General features: G+C 31.4%; 1 protein-coding gene across 1 annotated transcript; it reads left to right on the top strand.

Moving 5' to 3' along the window:
- Window positions 1–12,138: 12,138 nt before the first annotated feature.
- Window positions 12,139–12,506, top strand: LOC120192925 (uncharacterized mitochondrial protein AtMg00820-like). Its single transcript, XM_039195601.1, has 2 exons — window positions 12,139–12,249; window positions 12,306–12,506. The coding sequence occupies exons 1-2, from the start codon at window positions 12,139–12,141 to the stop codon at window positions 12,504–12,506; spliced, it is 312 nt and encodes a 103-aa protein (XP_039051532.1).
- Window positions 12,507–20,228: the final 7,722 nt, after the last annotated feature.

Genomic DNA, 20,228 nt, shown 5'->3' with positions numbered 1-20,228 from the left:
AAATTTAAAGAAGTTAGTATGAACCGAAGAACAGTATTGATACTAATTGAATTAGTATCGGTACCGATGTGGAGGTATCGATACAAAGAGGACAATATCGATACTGTAGTTGAAAGGGGATTTCTAGAATACTAAAATTGTATCGGTACCGAAGTGGATATCTATACCATAGAAGAGAAGTATCGATACAGTAGGTAGAATATCGATACTAATTAGTTTGAAATGTTAAATTAAGTGTTTTATTTTGTTTAAGTAAAGATTATTGGGTAGGTGTAATTGAGCTCTGACATTTATGGGACATATTAATGTGTATGTTTGTTTGGACACAAGTGTTGAACAAAGGGAAATACAGAGTTAGTAAGCTAAAGTGAAAGAGGTGTTGCTTAGGGCTTAATTTAGGCCAAGGTGAGTATTTACTTATTTTATTTATGAATGGAGGATGGCTTGCGAGGAGCCAACCTCAATTATTTTTGAACAAAATAAAATGCTATTAGTATATATATATATATATAAAGTTTTTATGTGAATATGGTTTATATAAGTAAATGGATAAGTTGTGTAGGGATATGTAAAAGGAGAAATTTATGTGCATCACTATGAAAGTATGTGATATGTGATTAAATGAAAAATAAATAATAATAATAATATTTGATAATGATATGTGATAATTTGATATGTGAAATGTTATGTGAATATGTGATAAGTGAATATCTTCTATGGAATATAAGTGATAAGTAAGAAAGGTTATAAGGAATGTTATGAATGAATTCTCTATGTGAATGTACTCTATATGATTACGACATACTTTAAATAGTTAAACGAAACATAATTATAAAGCTAAAGCCCAAAGTATATTTTATGAGAATTAAGGGTATAGTTCGTATGCCAAGAGTTGAGGGTTCTATGTAGTCCTACGGGATAATCCTATGTGGTCATTTGGGATAAAATTATGTGGTCATTTGGGATAATTATGTGACACTTCGGTGTAAATTACGAGCTGTGGTGACAACATTAGTGCACAACCTCAATATACTCATATACCTTGAGTTCTCAGCAGTATACGTTAGGCTAACTAAACAAATGAATATAAATTAAACAAATTGATATTGAATGAAAAGTGCATAAGTTATATTTAGTTCATATGAAATATATAAGTAAAAGTAATGAGTATAAAGTTATCAATGTTAATAAGATATGTTATAAATTATAGAACTTGTAATGTTTTGTACCTAATAATTATTTTGCAAAATTTCCATAATTGTTTTATCGTTTATATTGCTCAAAATGTCTCACTAAGTCATAGACTTAGCATGCATGTGTTTTCACACGTAAGTTCAAAGTATGCGAGGAGTAAGCCGGGTAAGCAAGGGACATGACAACATACAACGGAATATTATTAGATCATAAAATTTTTGGAATTTTATGTGATTGTGTTCTGGGAATGTTGTTGGCATGTACTATAAATGTAAGTGTAGATACTCTGATATGTATTTTAATTATGATTTATTAAGTTTTATTTTCATTGTCAAGTTTAAACAGTTTTTTAAAGGGTCAAAGTGTTTTAAAAGTCAATGTGACAACTTAGATTCGTATCTGAGTCGGATACGGGTTGAGGTGTTACATTTAATGATATAAGAGCTTAGGTTGAGTCAAGTTTTCAAAATAGACCTGCCGGTCGAATGTAAAAAATGTTTGGTTTGTACATGCCAACGAAATAATAAGTATCTCTGATATGATAGTGTAATGAGTATGTTGTCCTTTTTGGTATAGTTAAGTAATTTGATATTAAGCGATGTAGACTAAGGGTTCTTCCGAAGTGAAGAGAGAATTAGAGTTATTAAATGAGTAATATGGTAAAGTGAATAACAAGCGCCTAGTGAATACTTTTCGAATGATGGATTTGATTTTGAAAAAAATTTCAATCGTTTAGTTCTTCAAGTTATTAAAATAAATATTGTTAAAAAGTTGAAAGTTTAGGAGTACCTGAATTAAATGAAGTAGCTAAAGAAGGTTTTGATTCTGCGGATTGTTCGTTAGTGAAGAGAAAATTTTGGTTGGATGGTCTCTACCGTTCTAAAATGGATAAGTTTGATGGAGTGATTTTATTGCTAAGAGGTTGTGCACGTATATGATAGATCACATGTGATAAAGAAAGTAAAGAGGTTTCCAACGAGGAATGTTAAAGGTAATTATTATGAACTTTTGGATGAATTTAGTTCACAAAGTAAAGTAGCAAAGAAAAACAAGTATCATCTTATGGGAAATTAGAATAATCATGGTTGCAAATTAGATATATTTAATTGTTAAGCCAAATAAATTGGTGAGATAAAATAAAGACATGAAGTAGAATTATGATTAATGATTTAAACTTCAGAAAGAAGTTAAGGTTGAAATAGTATAAAGTATAAAATAAATACGAGTTATGAGTGGCTGGAAGTGAAAAAGTTAATTTGAATTCGAAATCTGTTGGAGTACTTTGATTATTCAAAAGATTTATGGATAAATTCTCTAAGATTCCTCACTACTAAACAAGTTATTAGTAGGGAAGGCAATAGTTATTTGGATTGCAAGAAACAAGGAAATGCAAGATAAATAATAATAAGATTTGTAGGAAAAGTAATTAGGTTTCGTTCGAAGTAAAAGAATTATGCAATAAGCAAATAAGGAGTTAAAATTGTTAATCGATAAGAAGTCAGGTTAAATGTCAATTCTATAATCTGGATTAGAAGACTCATAAGAAAGAGTATCGTAAATGATTAGGTGCATATTTGAATCTAGTTCTTGAAGATTCAAGTGGAGAAATGTAAGTAGGGATTATTAAGAATAATGTTATGTACAAGTAGGGTAAGCTATCAAAGTTAAGTAGGTGTAATAAAATAGGTAAACAGTAATAAGTACAAGTAGTAAGATGTCGTTTCTCCTAATAATATGAAAAGAATATTGAAATATAAAAAAAAAGATGATCTAGGTTACAAGTAAGTTTTTGAATAAAGAAGGAAATTTTTTGAGTTATGAGTAAAAGTTAGTAAATATTGCCTAAAGACGATGAAAAAATATATTGGATTGACTGCATTGAAGTTAAAGAAGAGAACTTGAAGGGTTGGTCAAATTACGAAGTCAAAAGTAAGATAAAGAAAAAAGGTCAAGACTTTAAGGATCATAAGAAAGATATGGAAATTGATATGTTATGTTGATCGTTGGTTGTCTGTTGGAAGAAAAAGATGCAATTAATGTAGAGGAAAGTTTAAGTTTATTTAATATAATAATGTAAATATATATATATAAGTACATGTTAAGGATATGACAAGGAAATCGAGAAAATGAAAAAGTATAAGATATGTTATATTAGTAAAGACATAAGAAATTAAAGTGAAAGGTTTAAAGAACCAAGTACGACAAGGATTTTAAAGGGTGTAGCTGATAAGTTTGATATGTTGAAATTAAGGTATTAAATAAATTTAGAAAAGTAAACAATTTTCAGTTCTCAGTAGAAAAGAGAAAGGATTTCAATGAATTTCGTATTTGGGTTACCTTTGACATCGATAAAAAATGATTCATTGGGTAATTGTGGAGCCATTATCAAAGACCCCATATTTCGTTCATGTTCGAACTGCTTTTTTATGGAAGTAGTTAGACTTCATGGAGTGTCATTTTTAGTTGTATCAGATGAAATCTAAAGCTTACTTCAAGGTTTTGGAATTATTGGAGCAAGGCCTTCAGAATTTGATCTAATTTTGGCACTATTGTGCATATGCTATTGATGGTGGGCTCGACCAGATTATTCAAATTTTAGAATTTATGTTAAGGCATAAGTGATCAAGTTTAATAGATCAAGAGAAAAATGGTATGTTAAATTGACCAGGTATAACGGTGGATTTTCTAAAGTTGTATTTCTTGGCCAGGTAAACTCAGCTAAGAGAATAAGGATATGTATATTAAAGAAGTGATGTATAGTTGATTGAAATACCAATGAATATTGATACAAGTTCCAAGGTAAGTAATTAGAATTAAGGAAAAGATTATGTGAGTTATAGTAATGTGAGTTTTCACAAGAAGAAAAGTTTTAGTTATGTTGTTAGCAATTCAGTTAAGTATGAATGGAATCAACTAAATCAAGATATCAAGTTAAAAATGATTGGGAATATTTTATTAGAACACCAAAATATATGTGATGAATGACGTTATAATTTTTCAAATCTCAAAAGTCAAGAGTATATGTGGAATTGAAAGAGTGATAAGAAAGGAATTGGATTAATTCTTTGAAGATTGGGGACATATTTAGTGTTACAATCATGAAAGGTTAATGTAATATCTGATATGATAAAGTTAAAAGAAAGATAAATTTTAGTGCTTGTCCAGTATGGCATAAGTAGGAAAAAAAGGAAGTAGAGACTTAAAGTTTATTGAATGTTTATAAGCCATGAAAGAGAGTTATCATCAAGTTGATTTTAAATGAGTGACATGTCCGCAAGTTATGAAATTTTCAAGATAACTTTATATGAAGTTTTCGTAAAAGAAGATATGGGACATCATTAAGTTGTTAGAATTGAAAGATCGATATTTAGTGTTTCCAAATTAGATTAAAGAAGTTGAAGATAAGTGAAGATTAACAAAGATAATCTTAAGATAGAGGATGATCGACAAAAGTTTTATACGAGTTTGAAGAGAAAGGAAATTGAATTCCAAGTAAATGATAAAGTGTTTTTCGAAGTCTTGCTTTGAAAGAAAATTCAATGTCTTTCATGTTTCGATATTCAAGAAATATTGATAAGATCTTTCTTGCATCATAGCATTGGGAGGAATATAAGTTCAATTTTTCCTAAACCATAAAGAAGAACTAGTACAAATCTTAGTATATGAAGTAAGTAATTAAGAAATGAGATGAATCTGTTAGTTAAAATTCTTTGGGAAGTCACAAGTGGAAGAAATATCATAGAAGTGTGAAATTAACATAAGGAAATAAGTTTTTCGTCTCTTTGTACAGTTAAAATTTGAGGAAGAATTTTCTTAAGGGGGAGATTTGTAACATCCCAAACTTCGGGTCAGTGACTAAAATGTAAAGATTGAAAATTTAATGGTTTAATTTTGATAAATTGAAAAGCTCAAGGACTAATTTGGGAATTTTGTGTAGGATTTATTTTCAAAGATGGAAAAATAGATGGTCATAATGGTTTTTAGCATAAAGGAGCTTAAAATATCTTTTACTAAGGCTTTATAAATGGATTAAAAAAAAGGAAAAGTCTGGAAGCTTTCTCTTCTCTTCTTCCCCGTGAAACTCCATGCTAAGGTAAGTTACCTTTCAAGTTGATTTTTCTTTCATTTTTGAGTTGGGTTTTAATACTTGGGTGGTATAGAAACTTAAGGAAGCTTAAAGATAATTAGAAGCTAAAAGAATGAGGAGATATTGGTGAATTAGTAAAATGAGTTTTTGAGGGAAATATTAGGAAATGATGAATATTTGAATTCTAAAGGAATATTTGACTTGTCAAGGGTTTAATTAAGGAAGTAAGAGTATCAAAACGGATTAAGAACATGTTTGAAGAAGTGATATGAATTTTAGTCTCAAGAGTTATATGGATAAATTTGGATATCTTAAGGGGATTATTGTATATAAGTTCGTTGGGGTAAGTAAGTAAGTTTAAAGGCATAAATGGGGTATAAAGTAGGAGACTTAAGTGAAGATGGGTAAATTTTTGAAATGAACAAGAAGAATTCTAGGTAAGGGTATCAGTATTGTAAGAACAATACCGATACTATAATGTTAAATTTAAATAGTTTAGAAGAACCGAAGAACAATATCGATACTAATTGAATTAGTATTGGTACCGATGTGAAGGTATCGATACCAAAAGGATGATATCGATACTGTAGTTGAAAGGGGATTTCCAGAATGTTAAAAGGTTATCGGTACCGAAGTGGGTATCGGTACCATAGAAGAGAAGTATCGGTACTGTAGGCAGAGTGTTGAACTATATTTTGATATAACAATTTATTGCAAAATGTTTTTGGACTTGAATTGAATTTATTCAAAGTTTTCACAAATAATTCAAAATCCATTTAAGTTGGAATTGAGCATAAAAATATTTTTATGAATAGTATTGTACTATATAAATAATATCGATATTGTATGAATAGTACCGATACTGTGTGAACAGTAATGAACAGTACAAATGCTAAAAAATTCCAATACAAAATGAGAATCGATACTGCTACAGAGGTACCGATACTGCTACAGTAATTTCAAGCCCAACGGTCATAAAATTCAAATATTACAAAGGGGGTACCTATACCCATTGAAGGGGTACCGATACTACTTGTTATGGGCAGTTTTATTTTGGAGAAAATGAATCCCCAACGGCTATATACAACTTCAAACTTATTACAACTTATAAATACATGTTCAAGACACTTGAAGAACATAGAGAACACCTATCCAAGTATTCAAACACAAGAGAAGTGTTTTTCAATCTTATTTTTCTATTCTCTTGTAAATATTGTGTTCTTGTGAGCTTAAATTTTGTAAGCACCCTACCTTTGAGAGGTTTACTTCTTTTATCCTTTTGTAAAAGGAAAGGTTCTTGATGAGCCCTTGAAAAGCTATGGATAAGGTTCTAGTTTAGCCCGTGAAAAACTAGGGAGTTGTAAAGGTTATCTCTTTATCCTGTAAAAAGAAAGAACCAATTAGTGAATTTGTTGAAAAATCCTAGGTGAGGAGCTAATGTAGTGGATGTAGACTTGGTTGAGAAGTCGAACCACTATAAATCGTTGTGTAAATTTTCTATCTTTCAATCTCCTTAATCCCTAAACACAAAAACCATCCCGACCCCTCTTGGCAACTCTTTCAGTTGTCGATTCGAGCTTTCGTAAATCCCAACAATTGGCATTAGAGCCTAACATTTTAGAAGGTTTAACCACCTTGAGACGATCCTAGAAGTAGCTCTACCAATTTCCAAAGCAACCGACAAGAAATGGCTTCCACCTCCGGCTCGTTCTACATGGAAAACTCCCAACCGATCGACAAGCCTCCACTTTTCAATGGAGAAAACTATCATCATTGGAAGAAATTAATGAAGCTATTCATACAATCCAATGATCTTGATGCATGTGAGATGATCGAGAACGGATACTCTTCTCCAAAGAAGAATGATAACAAGTGGACTGACCAAGAATGGAAGAAAGCTCAACTTAATACCAAGCACATGCTATTTTGTGCATTTCGTCTAGATATATGAAGAGTTTCTTCTTGTTTAAGTGCCAAGGAGCTTTGGAATAAGCTCGAAAAGCTTCATGGAAACAAGAAAGAACCAACAAATGTGGTGTCTCTAATGGCTCGTGAAGAGCCCAAGGTATCTTTTAGCTCAAATGAATTAAATTCATATTCTTTTGATGAGTTACAATCTGCCTACGATGAATTATTTTCGGAGTTTGAGACCATGAACTCCAAATATAGGAAAATGATTTCAAAATTTAAAATTGAAAACAATTTTCTTTTGAAAGCAAAAATAGATTTTGAAAATCAAAATGAAATATTGAAAAAGGATTTAGAACTTTCAAAAATGAAAATTGAAAGTTTTGAAAAAAAATTTTGATTTAAAAGTTAAGCTTGGATGCTTAACAAAGGAAAAAGAAATCATTTTAAATAATTCTAGTTTAATAATGGCAAAATGCTCACATTACCATTATCATGGTCACAAGGAACATGCTTGTCATTTAAAGAAAGAAAAACATTTTAAAATTAGACAAGTATGGATTCCTAAGGGAACAAGGGGCATTGAAACTAACGTCCAAGGATCCAAAGCAATTTGGATACCAAAATCGAAATAAATGGCTCTTATAGGTGTGGGAGTAATGGTGATGAAAGTGAAGATATTCAAATGCTCTAGCCACACTTGAAAAAGGAATGTGTAACCTCTAAACTTAAAGCTTTTGTTTTTGATTAATTAGTTGCTCATTTAGGTTTATACATGCATGAGTTTTGAACTTAAATGATTTTGTGTTAAATTTCTAGCTCATGCATGTTAAAAGGAAGTTATGATGAACATTTTAAAATTGTAATGATTTTTCATAATTTTTTTTCATCATAATGAATTTTGGTCAAAATTGATTTTAAATGCAAATGATATCTCTCTAACAATTGATATCAACTTTTCAAATACTTTAATTTTTCATATTTTAAATGTTTGACCTAATTTAAATGATTATACATGTGTTTTAAATGCAAAAGATATCTCTCTAAAAATTGATATCAAAATTTTCAAATGCATAATATTTTTTAGAAAACTTTATGCATATGCACTTAATTTCAACAATTGATATTGAATAAAGTATTTTAGACTTGGATATATTGAATTTCATGTGTTTAACATGTTTGTTATTCTTTGTTGAAATTCAATTTTGTTTAAGTGTCAAGTTTTTAAAGCTAATTTTTTTATGGAATGCACTTTTTTGAAGGGGAGCTTTGATTTTTTTTAAATGATTTTTAAATGTCAAATTTATCACTTTCTCTCCAATGTTATTTTTCAACTTTAAAGATTGAATTATTTTTTTATATAACAAAAATGGGGATAAATATGGTTTGAAAAATTCAATAATTCAATTTCTTAATGAAAAAGGGGGAGATGAACATTTTCATATATTTTCCAACAATTGGTATTTTTTTCATTAAACATTATATTAAGTGAGAGTTTTACCAAAAACAATTTTTCAAATGTTTTGTTATATCAAAAAGGGGGAGATTGTTAAACTATATTTTGATATAACAATTTATGGCAAAATGTTTTTGGACTTGAATTGAATTTATTCAAAGTTTTCAAAAATAATTCAAAGTCCATTTAAGTTGAAATTAAGCACAAAAATGTTTTATGAATAGTACTGTATTGTATAAATAGTACTGATACTGTATGTATAGTACCGATATTGTGTGAACAGTATCGTTGCTAAAAAATTCTAGAATACAAAATATAAATCGATACTGCTAGAGGGGTACCGATACTGCTACAGTAATTTCAAGCCCAACGGTCATAAAATTCAAATATTACAAAGGGGTACCGATACTACTTGTTCTGAGCAGTTTTATTTTGCAGAAAATGAATCCTCAACGGCTCCAAAATATCCCCAACGGCTCTAAAACATCACCAACAACTATATATGACTTCAAACTCATTCCAACTTATAAATACATGTTCAAGACACTTAAAGAACATAGAGAACACCTATCCAAGTATTCAAACACAAGATAAGAGTTTTTCAATCTTATTTTTCTATTCTCTTGTAAATATTGTGTTCTTATGAGCTTAAATTTTGTAAACACCCTACCTTTGAGAGGTTTTCTTGTTTACTTCTTTTATCCTTTTTAAAATGAAATGTTCTAGCTGAGCCCTTGAAAAGCTAAGGATAAGGTTCTAGTTTAGTCCATGAAAAACTAGGGAGTTGTAAAGGTTATCTCTTTGTCCTGTAAAAAGAAAGAACAAATTAGTGAATTTGTTGGAAAATCCTTGGTGAGGAGCTAAGGTAGTGGATGTAGACTTGGTTGAGAAGTCGAACCACTATAAATCGCTATGCAAATTTTCTATCTTTCAATCTCCTTACTCCCTAAACACAAGAACCGTTCTGATCCCTCTTGGTGAACTCTTTCGGTTGTCGATTCGAGCTTCCGCAAATCCCAACACAGAGTATCGATACTAATTAGCTTGAAATGTTAAATTAAGTGTTTTATTTCGTTTAAGTAAAAATTATTGGGTAGGTATAATTGAGCTCTGACATTCATGGGAACACAAGTGTTAAATGAAGGGAAATGCAGAGTTAGTAAGCTAAAGTGAAAGAGGTGTTGTTTAGGGTTTAATTTAGGCAAAGGTGGATGCTATTTACTTATTTTATTTATGAATGGAGGATGGCTTACGAGAAGGCAACATTAATTGTTTCTGAACAAAATAAAATGCTATGAGTGTGTGTATATATATATGTGTGTGACGTTTTTATGTGAATATGGTTTATATAAGTAAATGGATAAGTTGTGTAGGGATATGTAAAAGGAGAAATTTATGTGCATCACTATGAAAGTATGTGATATGTGATTAAATGAAAAATAAATAATAATAATAATATTTGATAATGCTATGTGATAATGTGCTATGTGAATCTGTGCTAAGTGAATATGTTATATGGAACATAAGTGATAAGTGAGAAAGGTTATAAGGAAGTTATGAATGAATTCTCTATGTGAATGTACTCTACATAAATACGACATACTTCAAACAGTGAAACGAAACATAATTATACAGCTAAAGCCCAAAGTATATTTTATGAGAATTAAGGGTATAGTTGGCATGCCAAGAGTTGAGGGTTCTATTTGGTCATTCGAGACAATCCTATGTGGTTTTTTAGGATAAAATTATGTAGTCCTTCGGGACAAACTTATGTGGTAATTCGGGACAATTATATGGCACTTCAGTGCAAATTACGATTTGTGGTGACAACATTAGTACACAACCTCAATGTATTCACATACCTTGAGTTCTTAGAAGTATACGTTGGGCTAACTAAACAAATGAATATAAATTAAACAAATTGATATTGAATGAAAAGTGCATAAGTTATATGTAGTTCATATGAAATATATAAGTAAAAGTAATATGAGTATAAAGTTATCAATGTTAATAAGATATGTTATAAATTATAGAACCTATAGTGTTTTGTACCTAATATTTATTTTGTAAAATTTTCATTATTGTTTTATCGTTTATATTGTTCATAATGCCTCACTAAGTCATAGACTTAGCGTGTGAGTGTTTTCGCACGTAGGTTCAAAGTATGCGAGGAGTAAGCTAAGTAAGCAAGGGATAGGACAACATATTGCGGAAGATTATCATATGATAAAATTTTTGGAATTTTATGTGATTGTGTTCTGGGAACGTTGTTGGCATGTACTATAAATATAAAGTCTAGATACTCTGATATGTATTTTAACTATGATTTATTAAGTTTTATTTTCATTGTCAAGTTTAAACCTTTTTTAAAGGGTCAAAGTATTTTAAAAGTCAATGTGACACCTTAGATTCGTATCTGGGTTGAATATGGGTTGGGGTGTTACAGTTCTCTGCGTTATTTTTGTATCTTAAGAGTCAAGGCATCCTTTATCGGCTCTCGTGTCCGTATACTTCAGAAAAAAATGGCCTTGTGGAGAGAAAGCACAAGCAGGTGGTTGAGGTTGGGCTAACTATGTTGGCACAAGCTTCAATGTCCCTTTCGTTTTGGAATGATGCTTTTAGTAATGCAATTTTTCTCATTAACAGGTTGCCTACTTTAGCCCTAGGAGGTAAGTGCCCTTATACTAAACTGTTTGCAAAGTTTCTTGATTTTAACTTGCTAAGAGTGTTTGGATGCTTATGTTTTCCATTTCTTAGGCCTTTTCAATAGCATAAGTTTCATTTTAGGTCCTCTCTATGTTTTCTTTTAGGTTTTTCTCCCAAATAAAAGGGTATAAATGTTTGGATTCCTCTAGTAAATTTTTATTTCAAGGTATGTGCAATTTGATGAGTTGGTTTTCCTTGTGAATCTGCATTTACATAAGCTTTTGGAACAAAATACAATCTTCTTTGAGGTTTCAACTTCCACTTGCATATGTATCTAAAGCTGATAGTTCTACTAAATCTAAATCTGTTGTATTTCCTACTATATCAAATCTTTCTAATATCATACAGGGTTTACCTTTTTTGTACATGGTCATTATTCTTCTTCTTTACATATTTCTACTTCTATACCAATTGTTTTTCTGTACAACATCACGATTCATCTTTATCACTGCATTTATCCTCATTTCTTCCAGCATCCATTTCTACATCAACATCTATTTCATCCTCACGACTTCCACCATTATCTCTATCAGCACCCTCTTCCGTTCCATCTCTATTTCAATCTATTTCACCCTTATGAATTCCATCATAATCTCTACTAGCACCCATATCCGTTTTATCTCCACTTCAATTTATTTCACCCTTACACCTTTTGTCATCATATCTACCAACACCCACATCTGTTTCATCTCCACTTCAATCTATTTCACCCTCACGACTTTCACCACCATCTCTACCAGCATCCACCTTCATTTCATCTTCTCGTTTGGTTACTAATACTCATCCAATGGTTACTAAAAGTAAAGTTGGTACTTTCAAGTCTAAAGTGTTTAGCACTGTGGTAAAAGACGATGAATCTGTGGATGTCTTTGAGGCTTTGCAGTATCCTTCTTGGAAGGTTTTGTACACGAGGAGTATGATGTTCTCATTCGAAATGCTACTTGGTCTCTACAGCCTCTTCCTATTGATTGCAAGCTATTAAGGTGTAAGTGGTTATTTAAGATCAAAATGAAGCATGATGGGATGATTGATAGACTGAAAGCTCGCTTAGTTGCTAAGGGATATTCTCAAAAGGGTGGGATTGATTTTAAAGAGACTTTCAGTCCAGTGGTTTGCGCTGCACAATTCGTACAGTTCTTGCTGTTAATGTTTTAAATAAATGGGTCATTCATCAAATTGATATAAATAATACTTTTTTTTTAAATGGATATCTATTTGAGGAGATTTTCATGTGATGAGTGCTTAATTTAGTTATTATTTTACTGTTAATTACTCATTTATTTGTCGGTTTATGTTGCTAAGTTGGGCCTTTTTTGTTATTTTCTGTACAGAATATTGGATTCCAGAAACTATGCTAAAAAGGACGAATTCTGCAAGTTTTTATTTTTCTGTAATCAAGACTGAACCAGTGGCATGACTTCGCTGACGTGGCAATAAGTCATCATCTTCTAGAAGATTGTCAATATTTTCGTGCAAGCAGAAGACTCAACTACAAATCTAGATGCGAATTTAGGATTTATCTTTATTTTTGGGATTCATTTCAAACAATTATGGGAATTATCTTTTGCAATTTATTAGGAATTATCATTTGTAATTTGTTGAGTTAATCGATCGATGGAATTGGCCAAGAGGGGGTGAATTGGCAATTAAAATTTTGGTGGAAGCTTTTGCAGAAAATTGAAAAGATTTGCACATCGATTTAGAGTGGTTCAACTTTCTCAACAAAAGTCTACGTCCACTACCTTAGCTATCCAACTAAGGATTTTCCAACAAATTCACTAATTTGTTCTTTCTTTTGAGGCCAAAGAGATAACCTTACAACATCCTCAAGAGTATACCCCAATTCTTGAGAACGCTCTTTCTCAAAGAGAAGATTACAAATTTGCAAACTTACAAGGAAATCCTCACAAGGTAGATTGTTTGCACAAATCTAGAACAGAGAAAAGAACACTAAAAAATGAATACAATTGAGTACAAGTAGTGTTCTTGAAAGCAAAACAAATAGGCTTGAAATGCTCAAACTTGAGGTTTATGCTTCTCTTTGATTCTCTCTTGATTCTTGTTTCTTGTTTTCTTGTTTTGATCAATGGCTTCTAAGCTTGTTTAAATACACCTTCAAATGATTCTGAACGTTGGGGATGATTAGTGGAGTCAATAGAGCTGTTTTAGTGTGAAAATAATTAATAAAATCAGTTGGGAGCGTCAGTGCATCGATGCATACCCGGTGCATCGGTGCATCAAGTGTCATCGATGCATGAAATGCATTCGATGTTTCATAATAGCCAGAGTGCATCGATGCATGGCTGTTGCATCGATTCATCAAATTATTTCGATGTTTTCATAAAACTCTGAGTGCATCGATGCATAATATGTGCATCGATGCATGAAATGCATTCGATGTTCAATTTATTTCATGCTGCATCGGTGCATCACTTTGAAAAAAATGATTTTAGGCTTGATTTTGGTTCAAAATACTTTGTGAAAATTGTTTCAAAAATATATTAAGTATAAAACACAATTTTACACATTTAGTAAGGTTTGAAATTGATCTTGAAGACTTGGAGTAATAATTTGATATTCGAGTAATTAAATCGAATATACTTTAGAAAATCATTTGTAAAATCTTAAAATTCATTTATACTTAATTTGTTATATCGAAACATCAAAATGTTTTCAACAAGCTCCCCCTTTTTGATATAACAAAACATGTGTGTAAATTTTAATATTTTTTTTTGAAAATAAATTTAAAAAAAATAAGTTTGAAATTACTCCCCTTTACTTTAACACTTCTCCCCTTTAAAACATTTTAACACTTTAACATTTCTCCCCCTTTTTGTTAAATCAAAAAGACTTAAAAATCGATTTAAACAAGGTTTTGAAAAACATAGCCAATTGATATATATATATATATATATATATATAGCTTAAGCTACTAAGATCAAAGATAAAAAGAGAGATTAGCCATTAGTTTCATAATCAATATTCATAGTCAAATGTGAAATGACATAATTGGTCATAATGAACTAATATGATGCAAAAATTAAGAAACATTAAGCTCAAAATAATAAAGTTAAAATCAAACTAAATATATATAAATATTAAGTTCAAAAATCCATAAAACAACAAATAAGTTCAAAACATCCAACAACCATCAAATTTAAACATCCAGAAACATCAAAATCAATCCAAGTTTGAAAATCCAAGAAAACATAACAAGGAAACAAATTCACTCCATCGGAGGATCGGGAGGAGGAGGATAATGAGCTCGAACTTCAAGAGTGAGAGCGTCCATACGTTCACGCATCTCCCGCTGAAACTCAGTAATATGAGACTCCATGGAGGCAAACCTCATATCAAACGACTCCAAGAAAGATCGAAAATAGGGTGGCGTTTGATCTTCTTGTCGTGCTGGTTCTGGTGCAGGCTCATCGTCTGGTATATTATCGTCAATATCTTGCATAAGTTGTTGAAACTCGGGATCATCGTCAGCAGCCGGTGCCAGAGGAGGAGGAGCACGAGAAGACTAGGAGTAGCTCGTGAAGAACTAGCTCCCGGTGTTTGCTTACCGGGTCGAAAAACCCAAAGACCAGTTTCCTCATCTTGTTTCCAATCCGATTTCTTCAATGAGGTGAGATTGATTTGATTTTGGAGAGGGATAGGATTGTCGAGAGAGACGTTTAGACCGATTTTGATAAAAAATATTACTAAGAAGGCATCCATAAATCAATGTTTCGACATGTTTTGAAGGAACAATTTTTATGATGTCAACTAGTTGACTAAATATAATGTGGGTGAGATTTATTTTGATCTTATTCTTAATACAGTGCATCCACCATAAATCCCTAGTACGAAGAGTGGAGTACCTACCTTCGGATGGTCTAAACCACCAAGAGATCATCAAATGAAGAAAACGACCGTGATGAGATCGTAGAGTACTAACACTAGAGTTTGGAACATAGGGATATTCCAAATTTTCATTTTCATTATATAACCCATCATCATCTAACCCAAAATGGAAAGCTATAGTCTCACGGTCAATATTAATATATTGGCCTAAAAGATAGGATCTAATGGCTATAGTCCCACATTGAGTTTGGTTTTGAATGCATACCGCATTGGAGTAGAAGATGCAGACTAACTGTTGATAGACGATAGGTTTGAGGTGAAACAATTTATCAAATTTCCAAGTTTTAAGAATCGAAAGGTATTCGAAGTCAATATCAATCATGGCTTGAAGAGAATGAATACGCTCGTCCCGGATTCTATAGGATTGGAAAGAATTTATGTACCTAGGGTACAATTCGTCTCTACGACGTTCAGACATATTAAAACAGGATCCTATTAGACTATTAGGTGGAGGAGGAATGGGATTTAGAGGTTGGTTTGAACGAGAACGACTCGATGACGTTCTAGGGCGTTTGGGATTATACATGTTTTAAGAATCGGAAAAAATGAATATAACCAGCAAATTGAAACACATGTATGCAATTTAATCAATCTCAAAACTCAATTGAGTCCTCAATAATTCAAGGTTCTCTAAATCAAATCCTAATGGGCAAGGTTTTGAAAACTATTTGAAAATAATTTTTGAAAAATCATATTATGTATATGAAAACAACATAATTAAATAAAAAATATCAAATTTAAAAATGAAATTCAGATTTTTGAATATTTATTTTATTTCGAAAATTCAAAAATTTATTGAAAATTTGTGAGTTTTTGATGAAATTAGTTGTAAAATCTAGTTTGTAATCATCAAACAATCAATGCCCGATATAATGTTCATCTTAGAACTAATTAAAACTAGTCCTAAGAACAAGATTCAATAAAATAGGGGGTTTTAGAAAAATACCTTGAAAATTTCAGATTTTGTGAGAATGAGAAGTTGTGTTGCACGATTTGATAATAAGATCAGGATAAGGAGTTGAAAAGCTCGAAGATTCCGATAAAAAAAACCAAGGATTTGAAGCAATTTTGATAGTAAGGAGAGAGAGAGAGGAGTGGCGGCCAAGAGAGAGTTTTAAGAGTGTTTTGAGAAAATGAGGAAGAAATAGGTTTTTATCCAAAAACTCGATGGATGCATCGATGCATGGCCTTGTGCATTGATGCACATTCAAGGCGTGCATCGGTGCACCTTCATGGTGTATCGATGCACATTCAAAGGGATGCATCGATGCACTGTTAAGTGCATAGATGCATGAAGCAAAAAAATGACAAAAATCCATTTTAAACACTCAAAAATGCTAAATTAATTAGCTCTAGTGGTATTGGCAACTCATATATTGAAAATTAATCATGTTCAATCAATCAAATTAATCCTTAAACAACATTTGAACATAAAATTAATTTTCACCAAAGAACATAAACTCCCCCTAACTAATAGCAATAAATGCAATAAAAAATTACTATTATAAGCATTTTTCATTTATTCTTACAATTGTTAAAATTATTTTAAACACTAAGTGATGATAAGTCAGTTAAACCTAATTTTCTCCTAAGTGTCCAAATTTTTTCTTTATCTAAAGGTTTTGTAAAGATATCCGCTAATTGGTGCAAAGTATCAACAAATTCTAGAACTACATATTCCCTAGCGACATGGTCTCTAATGAAGTGATGTCTAATTTCAATATGCTTAGTTCTAGAGTGTTGGATGGGATTTTTAGTGAGACAAATAGCACTAGTATTGTCATACATGATAGGAATGGTACCTACTTCAATTCCATAATAAAAAAATTATTGTTTCATCCATAAAACTTGTGCACAACAACTACCAGCTGAAATGTATTCCGCTTCAATGGTAGATAATGCAACACAATTTTGTTTCTTTAAAAACCAAGAAATCAGCATATTTCCAAGGAATTGGCAAGTACGGGAGGTGATTTTCCTATCTAATTTGCATCCTCCATAATCCGCATCATAGAAGGCATGCAAGCTAAAGCTAGAGTCTCTAGGATACCAAAGTCCTAAACTAGGAGTGCCCTTAAGGTATCTAAAGATCCTCTTAACAGCTAGTAAATTTGATTCCTTAAGGCATGATTGAAATCTAGCACATAAGCAAACACTAAACATAATGTCATGTCTACTTACAGTTAGATAAATCAAAGAACCAATCATTGACCTATATAATTTAACATCCACACATTTACATCTTTCATCTATGTCAAGCTTTGTTGATGAGCTCATTGGAGTGTCATGCGGTTTCCTATTTTCCAGTCCAAACTTCTTGTGCATGTCTTTGGCGTACTTAGCTTGATTGATGAAGATGCCATCTTTTCTTTGCTTGATTTGGAGTCCCAAGAAAAATGAGAGCTCCCCCATCATGCTAATCTCGAATTCACTTTGCATTAGCATTGAACATTCTTGGCAAAGAACATCATTAGTAGAACCAAATATTATATCATCAACATAAATTTGAACTACTAATAAATATTTACCTTTATGCTTTAAAAACAATGTAGTGTCAACCTTCCCTTTTGAAAAACTTTTTCAATTAAAAAGTTTGGCAATCTTTCATACCAAGCTCTAGGAGCTTGTTTTAAACCATAAAGCGCTTTTGTCAATTTAAGAACATGATTTGGAAATTTTAAATATTCAAAACCTGGAGGTTATTCCACATACACTTCTTCCTTTATAAAACCATTTAAAAATGCACTTTTAACATCCATTTGGTATAATTTAAATTCATGAAAACATGCAAATGCTAATAACATTCTAATTGCTTCCATCCTAGCTACGAGAGCGTATATTTCATCATAGTCTATGCCCTCTTCTTGAGTATACCCTTGAGCAACAAGTCTAGCCTTGTTTCTCACTATATTACCACTTTCATCAAGCTTATTCCTAAATACACATCTAGTACCTACAATAGATTTATTACTAGGCCTTTCAATTAATGTCCATACTTTACTTCTCTCAAATTGATTTAACTTTTCTTGCATAGCCATAATCCAATGTTCATCATTTAATGCTTCTTTAATATTCTTAGGCTCTATGTATGAGATAAATGCAACATAATTACAAATATTTCTAAGAGAATATTGAGTTGTTACCCCTTTGGATGGATCACCTATAATCTCATCATCCTTGACATAGTTGTATTCCCTTGGGAAAGATACTTCCCTTTCTTCAATGGTTGGATTCTCAAGAGGATCTTGAGTTTCCTCATCTTTTGTTTCTTCCTTTGATGATGGTTCTCCAACTTCATTTGTATTTATAACACCTACATCATTATTTAAATAAGAATCCTTCCTCGGAAGGAGATTATCATCGAAAACAACATGTATAGACTCTTCTACAACCAAAGTTCTTTTATTAAATACTCGATAAGATTTAGAATTTAAGGAATATCCCAGAAAAATTCCTTCATCACTTTTAGCATCAAATTTGCCAAGATTGTCTTTACCGTTGTTTAAAACAAAACATTTACATCCAAAAGGATGAAAATAGCTAATGTTAGGCTTTTTATTTTTAAAAAGTTCATATGGAGTTTTATTTAAAATAGGCCTAATCATTACTCGATTAATAACATAACAAGCGGTATTTGTGGCCTCTGCCCAAAAATATTTTGGCAAATTGTTTTCACAAAGCATGGTTCTAGCCATTTCTTCTAAAGTTCGATTTTTCCTCTCAACAACTCCATTTTGTTTAGGGGTTCTAGGTGTTGAAAAATTATGGCTAATGCCATTTGAATTACAAAATTCAACAAATCCAAGATTTTCAAATTTAGTTCCATGATCACTCCTAACACTAGTTATAGAGTAACCTTTTTCGTTTTGGATTACTTTTGAAAACGTGATGAATTTTTCTAATGCTTCATCTTTAGTACTAAAGAATAGAACCCAAGTATATCTAGAATAGTCATCTACCAAGACAAATGAATATTGTTTTCCACCCAAGCTAGTAGTTATAGATGGCCCAAAAAGATCTAAGTGGATCAATTGTAATACTCTACTAGTTGATACATCGTTAATGGATTTAAAAGAAACTCGCTTCTGTTTTCCTTTAGCACAAGCATCACATATTTTATCATTATCAAATTTTAGTTTAGGCAACCCTCAAACTAAATCACCTTGAATTAGCCGTTGCAAAATGCTCATACTAGCATGTTCTAGTCTCCTATGCCATAACCAACTATCATGCTCATCCTTAGCAACTAGGCATAAATTACTCATATCAATAGAGTCTAAATGCACCATGTAAATGTTTCCTATTCTATGACCAACAAGCATAATCCGATTAGATGCAATGTCAATAACTTTACAACTATTAGTTTCAAACATGACATTGAATCCCTTATCACATAATTGACTAATACTCAAAAGATTATGCTTTAACCCATTCACATATAAAACATTTTTAATTTGTATGGAATAGGTATTACCTATTGTACCTATACCTTCAATGTGACCTTTTGAATTATCACCAAAAGTCACTTCTTCTCCATTTTTGGCGTTAAGCTCTATGAACCGGCTTTTGTCCCCGGTCATGTGTCTTGAGCATCCACTATCAAGGTACCATGAGTTTGAATTTGTTTCCCATGCCTTGTAGTAATGCTCCTTTTCCTACAAACATAGATTAATTTCTAATTTTTGGTACCCAAATTTGTTTGGGTCCATATTCATTAGTTTCCAAAATACTAGTCCACTTAGGTATCCATTTGTGTAGGATATCCTTATCTTTAGTAGTAATGAGTCTTTTAGGAACCCATATACTTCTGACGATTTTTTTATTAGAGGTTCTTTGGGGACCTCTATGATTGTAGTTTTTAAAACTTTTCTAACAAAGTTAGATTTTGAATTTTCTCTATTTTCAAAACGTTTTGTTCCAACTTTATCAAAAGAAGCTTTAAGATCATCAATTTTCTTTTGATGATCATCA

This window comes from Hibiscus syriacus, unplaced genomic scaffold, assembly GCF_006381635.1.
Source record: "Hibiscus syriacus cultivar Baekdansim isolate YM2019G1 unplaced genomic scaffold, ASM638163v2 tig00116983_pilon, whole genome shotgun sequence".
Lineage (NCBI taxonomy): Eukaryota > Viridiplantae > Streptophyta > Magnoliopsida > Malvales > Malvaceae > Hibiscus > Hibiscus syriacus.
The sequence above is the reverse complement of the archived record's forward strand: the minus strand, read 5'-3'. Positions and strand labels throughout refer to the sequence as shown.